The 12281-nt window shown below is 45.1% G+C and overlaps 1 protein-coding gene across 1 annotated transcript; it reads left to right on the plus strand.

Moving 5' to 3' along the window:
• The first annotated feature begins 253 nt into the window (after positions 1–253).
• LOC144139943 (uncharacterized) lies at positions 254–9017 on the plus strand. Its single transcript, XM_077672168.1, has 5 exons — positions 254–272; positions 526–612; positions 1118–1201; positions 7191–7241; positions 8872–9017. The coding sequence occupies exons 1-5, from the start codon at positions 254–256 to the stop codon at positions 9015–9017; spliced, it is 387 nt and encodes a 128-aa protein (XP_077528294.1).
• The last annotated feature ends 3264 nt before the right edge of the window (positions 9018–12281 follow it).

Here is a 12281-nt window from a genome sequence, read left to right on the forward strand (position 1 = left end):
GAGTTTTTATACAGCATGCAAAAGAAACTAAGACTTTCCTTTGTATTGGGGAAATGCTAAACCTTGCTATGCACCCAAACGGTAACGTTGAGCACTGGGGCGCAAAATGCACATATGGTGGTGAACATGAAATATCCCGCGTTTGTAACTTTATGAAACACAAACGCATGAACCCTTAGTAATGGGCGATCTCATCGGGCACCCTGGCTCAAATAAGTACAACAGCGTTTGCAGAACAACGAAATGCGGCGTGATGTGGTTTAGTCAAGCAAGTGAGCATTTCGAAAACTGACGTACAATATTTTATATTTATTCGCCAGCAGAGTCCTTACTTTCACATTGGTCTTCAATGTATGTGACAGGTGAAATTCAAAGAAACTACGTCAGCCAAGCTTGGGTTGTACTTTATATCACGCGCCTCAAACTAATCGGTAGCCTTACATCTCGGTGAATTCCCCGATTCAGGTCGATGTAGGTACCGCGTAAATTTTACGTTAATACAAAGCGCTTTGTACTTGCTCGCAGCGGCCAGCACGCTTAGAATCGTCGGGCACGCCTTGGGAGGATCCGAAGTACTGGAACGGGAGAAGTTCGACGTGTCCTCCAAAGCAGGTGAGAGCGCACAGTTTGGCCCCGCCCGCAAAACGGCGGAGAAGTGCCAGCTATTTTCTTTTTTCTTCATATCAAAGTTTTATTAAATGTCACAGTAAGAGTTATATAGAATAAGCCTGTGATTAGGATATTTGTCATCATACGGGGGCAGGTCAGCCAACCAGGCAGCAGTAAAATAAAATAAACACCATATCAGATGGGTGTCCGAAAGAGCTTAATGGTACGTTTTTAGCACAAAAACAGCGCACAATAGTGAACTGTTATATATTACAACAATGTTTGTGGTTTACTTGAAGACAGCTTCATTACCGCCTTATCCGGCTAACTCCTAGGTGTGTTTTAATCATGCAGAGAATTTATAAATGAATAAAAACTTCACCCGCAGATGTCCAGCTTCGCCATGGTACGATATTGAATATCTTTGTGCATTGATTATCTTGCCAATGCTTTATCTACGTGTTAGCCAAAGCCAATTCATCAACCTGAACTGGTCTCTTATATGCAGATCCTAAAGATGGTGCACAAGGGGAGACGACGAAGCTAACAGAAAAACAGTCCATCGTCATGTTTCAGGTTATACCGGTTCAAGGTAGGCGAAAAATTTAAGACGAGGTGTTTTATTTCCCCATTAAATTGGTTATGATCATGGTTACGTTGACCGTTGCGGAACAGAGCTTGTAATCTGGGATCAAAGGTTTGACTTTTGTCCTCTTGGTGGCCATACCACGTGCGACTTTCCAGTGTCACGTAATTTATTAGATACTTGTCTTATCATGCCCAGAAAAAAGTACGGTGTTTATATAAAGGAAGATTTTGTGAAGTCAGAGACTGCAGGTTCCCAGCCTAGAGTAGCAATACCATCGCACAACCTAACAAAACCTAACAAGGCCTAAAAAATACCTAGAAAAACTTGAGAAACCCGGAAGATGCTAGGTCAACGTCCAGCTCCACTGTTTCTCCAACCTTGAACCACTAGTGCAAGGTGCGGCAATACTTTTTTCATCAAAACGTGTTCGTACACTACCCGTGTTGAGCTGAAAGAAGGAACTAGAAAAAACATAAGAGATTTGCTCGTTGAGAAGTGGGAATGTGGTTGGCCAAGAAGACGAGGGCACGGGATCAGCACTAGCGGCAGAATTCACGAAATGATAGCCACGTGAGATTCCGGGGAGATACCGAAGGACCGGTGGTGTTTTGTTTGGGTGACCTTTGTTTGGCAGTTTTCTGTCCGAAGGAGCAGCCACCTCGTTGTGTTCGGGGCTTGTGCGAAAAGCCGTCTAGTCTCCTGAGTTGGGGAATCGCTCACAAACTCGGCTTACTTGTTGAAACCGAATAATCTAAGCTCCTTGTGTTCACGCGAGCCTTCCGTTCCTCCTTGACAAAGTAATTTTTATCCGTTCAAGAGTAGAGACGCGATATTGTGTTCTTTCTGACCAGAGTTGGGGGTACCTTGTGCGCGATATGTGTGCCTTATGCCTAGACAGGCCATTTCGCTTGTTCACCAACGGAGGAAATGATCGCGAAGCAGCCTTCCCCCTGAGTGACAGGTGCCCAGTTCATTTCGCCATTGTTACTGATTATGGATAAGCCTCTTGAAAAAAAACAAACATGTTTTTCAAGACGGCGTTTTTATGTTTCACAGCCTTTTTGGATTCGCACAGGTTTTCTTACTTAGTGCGTCCGCGTTCGACCAGCTAGTTAATACAGCCCATCCTACCCTCTATTTTAGAAATTTTAGAGTTGGACCCACTGGCTTCGATCACAGCGTCAAGAGGTTTAACGTTGATACTTTGGAACAGTTTGTCAAGAAGAGCGCGAAATTGTTCTTTTTCAAATTTTGCCTGAATTTTCTTGATTGTGTTTGCTAAATTAGCCTTGCTCTTAATTGCAAACCTTAAACAGCAGAATCTACAAAACGCTTTAAAAAGAAAAAAACAAGATCTTGATAGCACTGCAGAAAATAGTCGTTGCGGTGCAGGTTGGGCCTTTTTAAGACATGAGAAAAAAACTGATACCAAGTACCAACCCGCTTAAATGCGAAAATAAACTTAGCCATCTTTCAGCAACCGTAAACACTGCCGCAATGAATTTGGAGGCCTTGCGATGCCGCCTTATATGGCACACAGAGGCAGTCCAAGGAGGCTCCCAGGAACAACGGGGGGCCGAAAAAGGACGTTTGAGAAATCGTCTCAATGAGCACTCGCTTGACATAGGGTATATTCGGTGGCTGGCCACGCAGTACTGCAAAGCTCCGATTTGCGAACGGTAAATATGCACAAATACGAGAAGACGCTTAGCGATCCTTCACTGAGTGCAACCATTGTTGCAATGCAATGTTTCAGGCCAATGACGGCTTTGGCAAGGCACACAAGAAGAAAATTCATTTCGGCACTTTATTTTTAATTTTTTTATTCCTCGAAAACCATACCACGAGAAACATGGATTGCCCCAGGTGGTTAACATTATTTTGGAGCTCACCACTCCGGCGCGCCTCAATAACCAAAGTGCAGCTACGGTCCGTTAAATGTATTGCCGTATTTACTCGCGTAATGATCGCACTTTTTTCCCGAAAATTTGATGCAAAGTTAGGGGTGTGATTATTACGCGGGGTAAATTTTTCGGGAAGAAGTTTCAGCGCAGAAAACGTGAGTTTCAGGTCAGAATGTTTACGATAAGTCTCATGAGCATAATAAACATAACAAATAAAAACATAACAAAAACTACACTGACCACCCAATGAGCCAGAGTGATGCAAAATGCAGTGTTTTCATTACGGAACGCTCCGGAATGACGGAATTGCGGAACGCGCCGCCGGAATGAGTTCGCTGTGAGGTGAGAAGAGGTCGACCAATAAGTGGCTGCTACTGTCACAGTGTGGGACATCAAGACACGGCTGCCGACACAGAAAGCCGAGCGGGTTTTTTTATATGTTTTGTGAGTTCATTATGGGCATTTAGTGAGACTTTCTTCCGCACCAATATTGGCCTCACGCTTGCCGATATCGCTAATATCATCAAGTCCGCGTCAATAACGTAGCCATGTCCGCTTTGAAATAGGAGCAAACTAACGTAAGCACGACCATCGCCGTCTAGACTTGGCACACATATGACATATGGCTGCGGCAAGTTCAGGGTACGATCATTGCGCGGGAAATAAAAAAAGTCATATTTTGAAGACGAACTTCAGGGGTGCGATCATTATGCGAGTAAATACGGTATTCAGATTTTAAGACGGAAGTGTTTATGAAGGGGTACACAAACCTCACTGACGTCATATCCGTCACGGAAATGACATGGCCAGAAAAAGTTCCATTGACGCGGCGGCGCTAGGATTCGACCCCACGATCACTCTGGCCGCAACGGGAGGTGGGAAGCACTCTGCCAACGGGACCATTACGTCAAGCCCGCGTGACCGTACGAACGCACTTTATATCCTTCCAAATAATTTCTCCATCCAGATGGTGCTGCCGTCTAGGGAGGTAAGGCGAAGTAGTGCGTCATGACGCTAATGAGCGCTGATAGTTGGCGCCTCGATAAACCCGCGTATAGCAGCGCAAGCTTCTGCGTTTATCCGTGCGCCGAACTCGCCAAACCGAGCTACGAATTCTGCCTCTCGCGTTCCACAAGCTGAGCTCGTCGCAACGCAACCGTCTGCTGTACACGCCACGGAGCAGCACCAATGTGGTCGCACCTTCGCCGAAGCGACCCGCCAGCATGTCGTCGCTCGCCAAACACATTCACAAGACTGCTGCCGACCCATAAACCATGCTCCTTTCGCTGTAGCGGATCGTGGCTTCACCAAACGATTTCCTGACAACCAGTTCGGTTTCGTTCATACTGTTTGCGAGCGCCTAGAGTTTCAATCGGATTTACGCAATGGTCCGGCGCATGTACTTCAGTGTCTAATGTTGATGCGCCTCGGTGCCTTAACGAAGAAATATAAATTGCGATGAACAAGTTCATGTCGATGCACGGTACACATTCAACTAATCCTGTGAAAGCACATTTCACTTTCGTGTTTTACCGATTCCCCTAAAAGATGGGTCAATCACATGTTTTAAAATAAATATCTATACACCAGTATGTTGCACGAAATGTCATATGTATATCAGCGGGAACCGGAAAAAGAAATGAGAAATGCTGCATTTAGTGTCATACTCAGCGCAAAAAAAATTATCGAAAACCTCGAACCCCATGCAAACAGTGTGCGTCCTAATAAAAGCGCAAGAAATTTGTAATTGGGGTGAATGATGAAGACCTTTCTAGGCAAACAGGCAGTTTTTCGTTTAAGTTATCAGCCAGCAGTTTAAATAGGACACATACTTCTTCAGCACAGCGAGAAATGGTTATTTTCTCGTCATGTGAATTTACGAGAGCAGTAACTGTGATGCTGCACGTGCTTGTATTGTATCAACCACAAATACGACAGCTACAAGCGCCTTTACATCCGCTCACTCTGTATGGACAGATAGACAGCTCTAACCCGACGCTTTAGGGATGGTTTAATTGGTGCATTCAGTAGCCCTCTATGCTTAGGTATCGCCAAGTTTAGTGTTTTCTTTGCGTTGTAGGAAACACAGATATTGCGTCCTGGGACAGAAAAAAAATCACATGCGACCTTTTTTCAATTGCTCAAACTTGAATGTCTCAATCGATCATGTTAAAAGCTATCGACGACAGATATTGTTGAATATCGTACTTGCGTCCTATTTCAGGAGCGTCCGGTTCACCACTCTGGCTTGACTGCAAACGAACGCTTTTCTAAAGCACCATGCATCAGCGTGAACTTTTTTTATGGGGCGAGCCGTTACCTAATGTTTGGAGTAGCTGTAGGCAAACCAGATTTAGAACTGCCTGACGCCTCCCTGTTAACTGCCACGTTAGTGTGATATCGCAGGTCTCCTTTTAAGTATCTATAGCTTTTGGGGCAACGTAAATGCAGCACTTGCCTCCTCCAAGAAATTTAACGCACTAACACAGCATGCAGTAAAAGTTTGCAATTCGTAAGCTTTGTTATTATTACGAACGCTTTGGTCGAGCGTTTTGTGCTTGGAAGATGTTCGCCCATGTTTGTAGTATGAAAATTGGACACCCCTAAATGTACTGTTTCATTGAAATCACTTGTTGCTGGGTGCTTCTTTCAAACTTCTACCATTCCATGACTTGCAATGTGCTTTGAAAAAGTAGAAGCAGAATGATGAAGACTGTTAACTTGACGTCATAACAATTACCAGAGAGATCCAATACACGTGTCGCAATTGAGAGGACAAGAAAAGTATGGAGATGGTTGCCAAAAAAATTCACGGGATGCCCCTTGACAGGGCGCATCGTTATCATAGTACTGGGATCCTCAACGTTTTTGTTACGGGGTGACATATTGAAGTACGAGTGCACAAGCCTTTCAAAGACGATGGTCTTTCTTGGGCTACCTAAACGCAGAAACTTTGGTCTGTCTGTCTGTCTGTCTGTCTGTCTGTCTGTCTGTCTGTCTGTCTGTCTGTCTGTCTGTCTGTCTGTCTGTCTGTCTGTCTGTCTGTGACTCGACTCAGACACCCGGTCAGATTGTATATGATTCTGCGCAGTAGTCTTATATACCTACAGCCTAAACGCCAAAGTTCTGTGGCGAACATTGTTGAACAAAAACAGAACATTACGCAAATGTGAGGCAGACAATCAGTTCATAAGTGATATTTACAGTGTCCTTTAATTAACAAATTCATGGATGTTTCGTTTTTGTGATATCAAAAGAAATGCTACATCAACTCCAGAACATCGTCGCCTTCTGTTGCCTGCGCAACTATAGCTCCTTGCGAAATTTTAAGAAATCAGCTGGAAACAATAACGAGAGGTTCAAATACATAAGTCCCACGTTCCGCTTAGAATGGAAGTGGAGCTGGGCAACGTGGTTCTATAAACATTGTAGTGGGGTGCCTCAAATCGATTGATTGATTGTAACGTTTAACGCGCCGATGCAAGGCAGGCGATGAGGCGCGACGTAGTGGAGGGCTATGGATTAATTTTGACCACCTGGGTATCTTTAACGTGCGCCGAAATCTCGAACACACGGGCGTTTTTGCTTTTCGCCTCCATCAGAAAAGCGCCGCCACGGCCGGGGGTGCCTCGAATCACGCAGGTCTCCACCGTACAGCAGCGCTGGCATCCAGGCACCCGGCCCGGAGAAGTAGAACGCGATCAATTTAAATTGACTTGAACAAACCTCAAGCGTGTTATCTTGAGAGGAACGAGACGGGAGAGGAACGGCATGAGAGGTGAGCGGGAAAGAGAAGCGAAGCGTTTACATGGCAGGGGCGCCAGTCGACTATCATGTTTCTCCGGCATTGGCTACGAAAGGAGCAGACACGCGGCCATTTTGGAATTATTTCACCCCGCGGTGATATGACCGCTGCTGACACAGCAAATTTCCCCCTTTCGCCTAGCGACGGACATAAGTTGTAAAAGGGGGTGAACCAAAACTAAAAGGCCGAGACACTCTTTTTAGCTGATCTAAAAGACGACGTCCACTTCTGGTGCCTTCATGACGTCAACAGCTCCTCTCATGTTTCTTCTCTTTCTTTGCAGATGGAGATTATGAAAATAGGAAGGTTCCGGACGCCAAAAAAGCACAACCACGTAAGTAGGTCCTCAGATGGTTTCCTTAGCTGCATTATCAGGCCACGCCTTCGTGATAGAGCGGCCAGTAGAGCCCATTTCACAGAGGGCTTGAAAGAATTTTGTAAACACGTCTACACAGTTATCTGTAAGGCTGGTAATGTAAGTTTGAACCTAAATAGAAACCGTCTTTCGTCAACAATATCTACATGTCCCTCACAAACTCAAGTACTAGGGGAAGTTGATGTAATAGCACACAAGCCCATACTATACGGTGGACGCGAACAGATGGTTTGGCTCTTGTACTGCCCCGCCAATTGAATAAATACCTGATGGCAAATTTACCAATGCGGTATTTGCTTTTTATGCATATTAGATGCAGTTTTGTATGCCTCCCACTTAACTGATAGCAACTAACTACCAAAAGAGCTACCATAATGTTCCATTATTTATTTATTTATTTATTTATTTATTTATTTATTTATTTATTTATTTATTTATTTATTTATTTATTTATTTATTTATTTTATTTGAAGTGTTCACCGAGAGCGCGAGGACCCTCTTGGTCGATGGACTGGGTACATGATTATAAGGCATACAACAGACAACATATAGGAAGAGAAATAAATAAAAAAATTGTTAAAAGTAAATGTGTAGATCTATAAATATATAAAGGACAGTGATCGAAGAAGCGAAAACATTTTTTTTAAACCAGGGCTCGGAAATCATGCCAAAAGGGTGCCCTAATCAACGCAAACAAGCTAAGCAAGATGGATCTTTTGGCGCAGAAACACTAGAACAAGAAAAATATAAAAAGAAATATATTTATTGGCATAGGAATTCTGTCAAAGGCGCCCGCTGATCAGATAGCTGCCTGCGCGCTATCAGATCACTGATCACTAGACGACAAGAAATCGGCAACTAATTTTTTTGACGATGTGCGGTAGTTTTTGTCGGCTATACAAATTACACTGTGCTGTAGTGTGTACTTTAAAGGAAGATTGCAACCAACTTCATATAACAGGCAATTGAAGCCGTAAAACGCTGCGTCTATGTCTGTACAAAGAGGATGGCGAATACGCAAAGTAATATATTACGTGAAATCATAAAAAAGTTGTTGTGGCACTACTTTTTCACAAAAAAAAATAGAATGCAATTATTGAAAGGGTGCGGTAGGCAGCTTACGTATTATGTTGCCCAGAAATGATGACCACTCAAATTATATCAAGGCTGCGATTTTCATAGCTGAGTCAACTTTCAAAAAGGACGTGTTGAATGTTACCATTGTTAGGTGAGAATGTTAAACGACCTTTTGAAATTTAAGTAGTACGCCAAGTTTCCTATGCATGCAGGAGATTAGTGTGATTTTTTTATAGTCAAGGTTGGAAACACAAAGCAGTTTAATTTTCAAAACACGAAGCCGTAAATGGTAATGTAATTTACATTGCGGCTTCCTAACGTTGTATTGATACTAACTAAGGGAGAGCGATTTGCTAATTTTACTGGTGAAATAGGGTAATGACATGAAAACCCAAGAAATTAATTGAAATTAAACTACGCAAGCAGTTTTTCTAGCCTTCAGTTGTTGTATAGAGAAATAAGAGTGTCGAATGAGGCTATTCACTTCCGCTTTGCTCCATTGTCTACGCAGTAAATCTCAGGAGGAACAATGGTGCCGCTGACAACCCATCCGATAAGGAAGCCAGGAGTGACGCTGTGGACGATGCATCTAAGGCAGTCCAGAAGGCGATCGGAAGTGCCGTAGCCGAGTTCCTGCCCACTGCCATGAACACGTGACGATTCGGGCAATCACCAAATGAGCAATAAAGAGCTCGTGCACAACATGCGTCAGAAAGCGGCTTTTTTGTTTCATGTTTAGAACTTCTTAGCCCGATAGTCCCGACATGTCCGTTTAATCCTCTTAGAAGCCCGAGAGCCCTCACGCCCTGTTCTCAACGTGTCTATGAATATTGATCGTGATCTTCACTTCATAATAAACCCATGATCCCCACAAACTACAAGGCAAAAGCAGAGCATGCAGCCGGACCGTCATTTCAAGTTTGGGGATTCAATGACCGCACCATAAAATACATGACGGAATGGTGGGGAGACAAAACGAACTCACCGCTGCGGTGGCTCGGTGGCTATGGCGTTGTGCTGCTAAGCCCAAGGACGCGGGTCCGATTCCCGGCCGTTACGGGTGTTTTTCTGATGGAGGCGAAAAGCAAAAATACCCGTGTGTTAGAGATTTATGCCCAGGCTAAAGATCACCAGGTGGTCAAAATTAATGCCGAGCACTCTACTACGGCGCGCCTCATAACCAGTCAAGTTTCAGCGCCTCAAACCCAATATTCTCCAGACGGTCCGCCATCGCTTATTTATGGCCTTATTTCAACGTAGCACTCTAGAACTTATAAATATGCTTATTAGGTAATTCTACACTTATTGAAATTTCTACTGAAATGTATCTTTCAGCTGTGAAACAGGATTAGTTCTTTCGTTACAACTATGTCAACAATTCATACGTTATATAACTAGACGTATCCACACTGCCAATTTTATGAGAAATGTGCATAGTTTTTCTTTGTAGCGTGGAAATGCACTGTAATAGCTGATCATTTCTTCAGCGCCGTAGACTTCACCCCTCAGTTAGGCTTACCCTGAGGCATTTCGTTAGGCATGATGGAGAGAAAGAGAGCGAGTTAGAAAATATTTCCGTAAGATCGAAAGTGAGACTGCGGCCCTTGCCCGGGAATCCATGTCTTGCCATAGCCGTCTTCGCCCATGTCCTCACGAACGTGAAGGTGGCAGTGGGTACATAATTTTGGCTTGGATTAATGCGACAACATAATACTACAAAAAGAGTACGTACACACAGCACTAACACCGAAATGTAATAACGTTTGATAGCAAAAATAGGAACGAACGAAGACAGGAGGTTACAGACTGAATAAATATGGTCGAAAATAGAATACGACGTATAACGCAGCTTGTGTATTCATGGTGACGGTATTGGCTGCACCACAGACCCCGAGCATCCACGCTCACGCAGTAACCAACCGTGGGAATGCGCTTTAAGGTGAAAGTAGAAGCCTCGAACTTAGGCCGTTGCAGCCGGGGTCACGCTTCGGTTGACGGGCTCCTTGTCAGTCTACCAGGCAGGAAGCTTCGGCATATCACTGGCCATCAGTGTGAAGTCAGCAAAAAAGAACCCCCGTGCTCCTTACTTCTATAACATACCATATGGTAAATCCTAAAATCAACCTCCCTCACTCCGCCAACGCGATCCGACCCGGAACCATCATTTTTCCAAAACCTGGTAAGTACCCCCGCTTCTTGATAACTGAATGTACGAAAAACGAAAAGTCCATGCCTCCCGGTCCGTGTTTTTTATCTCAAAGTACCTCGAAAGCATTATTTGTGAGTCATGCCAGGCCAAAAACAAAGAACTGTGAAATTGCTGGAGGAAGTCACCGCCCAACCGCAAGCCGTAAAACTCCTGAGACGGACCCGCATAGCAGTACTTGCAATTAAAGTCACACCCAACCGCAGCCTGCACCGCTCCCATAGCATGATCTCTGATCCTGAAATACTGAACGAAAGTCAAGCCTACCTGCAGTTCGGCCTCCGTGGCTTAACACGAGTGAGGCACATAACCATACGCTGATAAAACAAAAAGTCCCCTGAAAATTCTCAACCTAAATGTTGACCGTTCACAACACCCCCTGAATTTATAAACGCATGTTTCATTCGATGCCCAGTTCTTCCTTACATCCCGTATCCTCGCCGCAGTTTTAAGCGCCAGCTTACCTGCAGAAACTGCGCCTAACAGAGCCCCCTGTACAAAAACTGCAGCACACAGTTTCACCTGTACCAACTGTCAAGGTCCTCACTCGGCATAGTCGCGGGAATATGAGAAATTTCAAACAAAAATGTCCCGCCATCTCCACGAAGGGAATTATGATGAGTGGGGGAAGCTCCAATGCTTATCGGTAAAACCGTGAAACATCCTGCCACACATCATATAGAGACGCGACACGTTGTTATAGGGGTGATTGTATATACACTTATATACACGATCTTTATTATTTACATATCGTTGCAATTATATACACTTATATACACACAAGATGTAATCATTTACATATCGATGAAATTATATACAAGGATTACATAACTAATTTCAAAAATTTCAAAGCTGTGGGACGTGTTTTCCTTTGAAGATTACAATTTTGTGGTCGGTGAAGTACGTGGTGAGAGTATCTTGGATGAGAGGTTGCGTGCCGCCTCTGCCTCGTGAGCTCTCACCGCGCAGTCTTGGCGGCGGGCCCGCGTTGCAGCCGCGTTGCGAGCTGTCCGCGCAGCTGCCTTCGCTTGCAAAGTGTTCATGATGAGTAGCGCGCGCGCCAGAGTGTGACGCGAAGCAGCGGAGACGGAGGAGTAGGCCCGCGATCTAGCGGGCGACCTATGAAATATTACACAGCTGCGACTCTAGCGGTCGCCTCGAGAACTAGTGTACACGAGGGACATGGCCCGAGCAAGAGGAGCTTCGCCCGTAAAATTGAGATCATAAAGGTAACCGAGAACATCCCCTTCAAGAGGCGCGGAACAGGTTTCCCTCCCTCCCTCAGGAGACATACGCCGACGCAACTCGGCCGGGGGAGGAGCGGTGTGTACTTTGTGCGGCGACCCAGGCCGGCGACTCTGACCTGGTCCCGCTGTGGCTTCCGACTGGGTTGCCTCCGGCAGCCCAAGTCTTCAACGCACCACTTCCCGAGTCAGCAGTGGTTGTGGTGGAAACGACCGCTGTAAGTAGCGATGCCGCTCCCACCATTCCCTCTCAACTCCGCCCGCCCCCCCCCCCCCCCCCCTATTTCTGAGGGCATGGAGGAGATAGATACAAGGGAACCCGCTGTACCTCCATCCCCTGCAACCCAGCCTGTGCCATCCCCTGCAATTCCTGACACCTTCGGTAATGGTTCCCCCGTAAAAGAACACGGTCGATGTAGCCCAATCCGTCGGGAACTCCCTAGGAATTCGGCGACAGAATAAATGTGGCAC

Source organism: Haemaphysalis longicornis, unplaced genomic scaffold (assembly GCF_048455015.1).
Source record: "Haemaphysalis longicornis isolate Haplotype H1 unplaced genomic scaffold, Haemaphysalis longicornis Haplotype H1 scaffold_5, whole genome shotgun sequence".
NCBI classification, from domain to species: Eukaryota; Metazoa; Arthropoda; class Arachnida; order Ixodida; family Ixodidae; genus Haemaphysalis; species Haemaphysalis longicornis.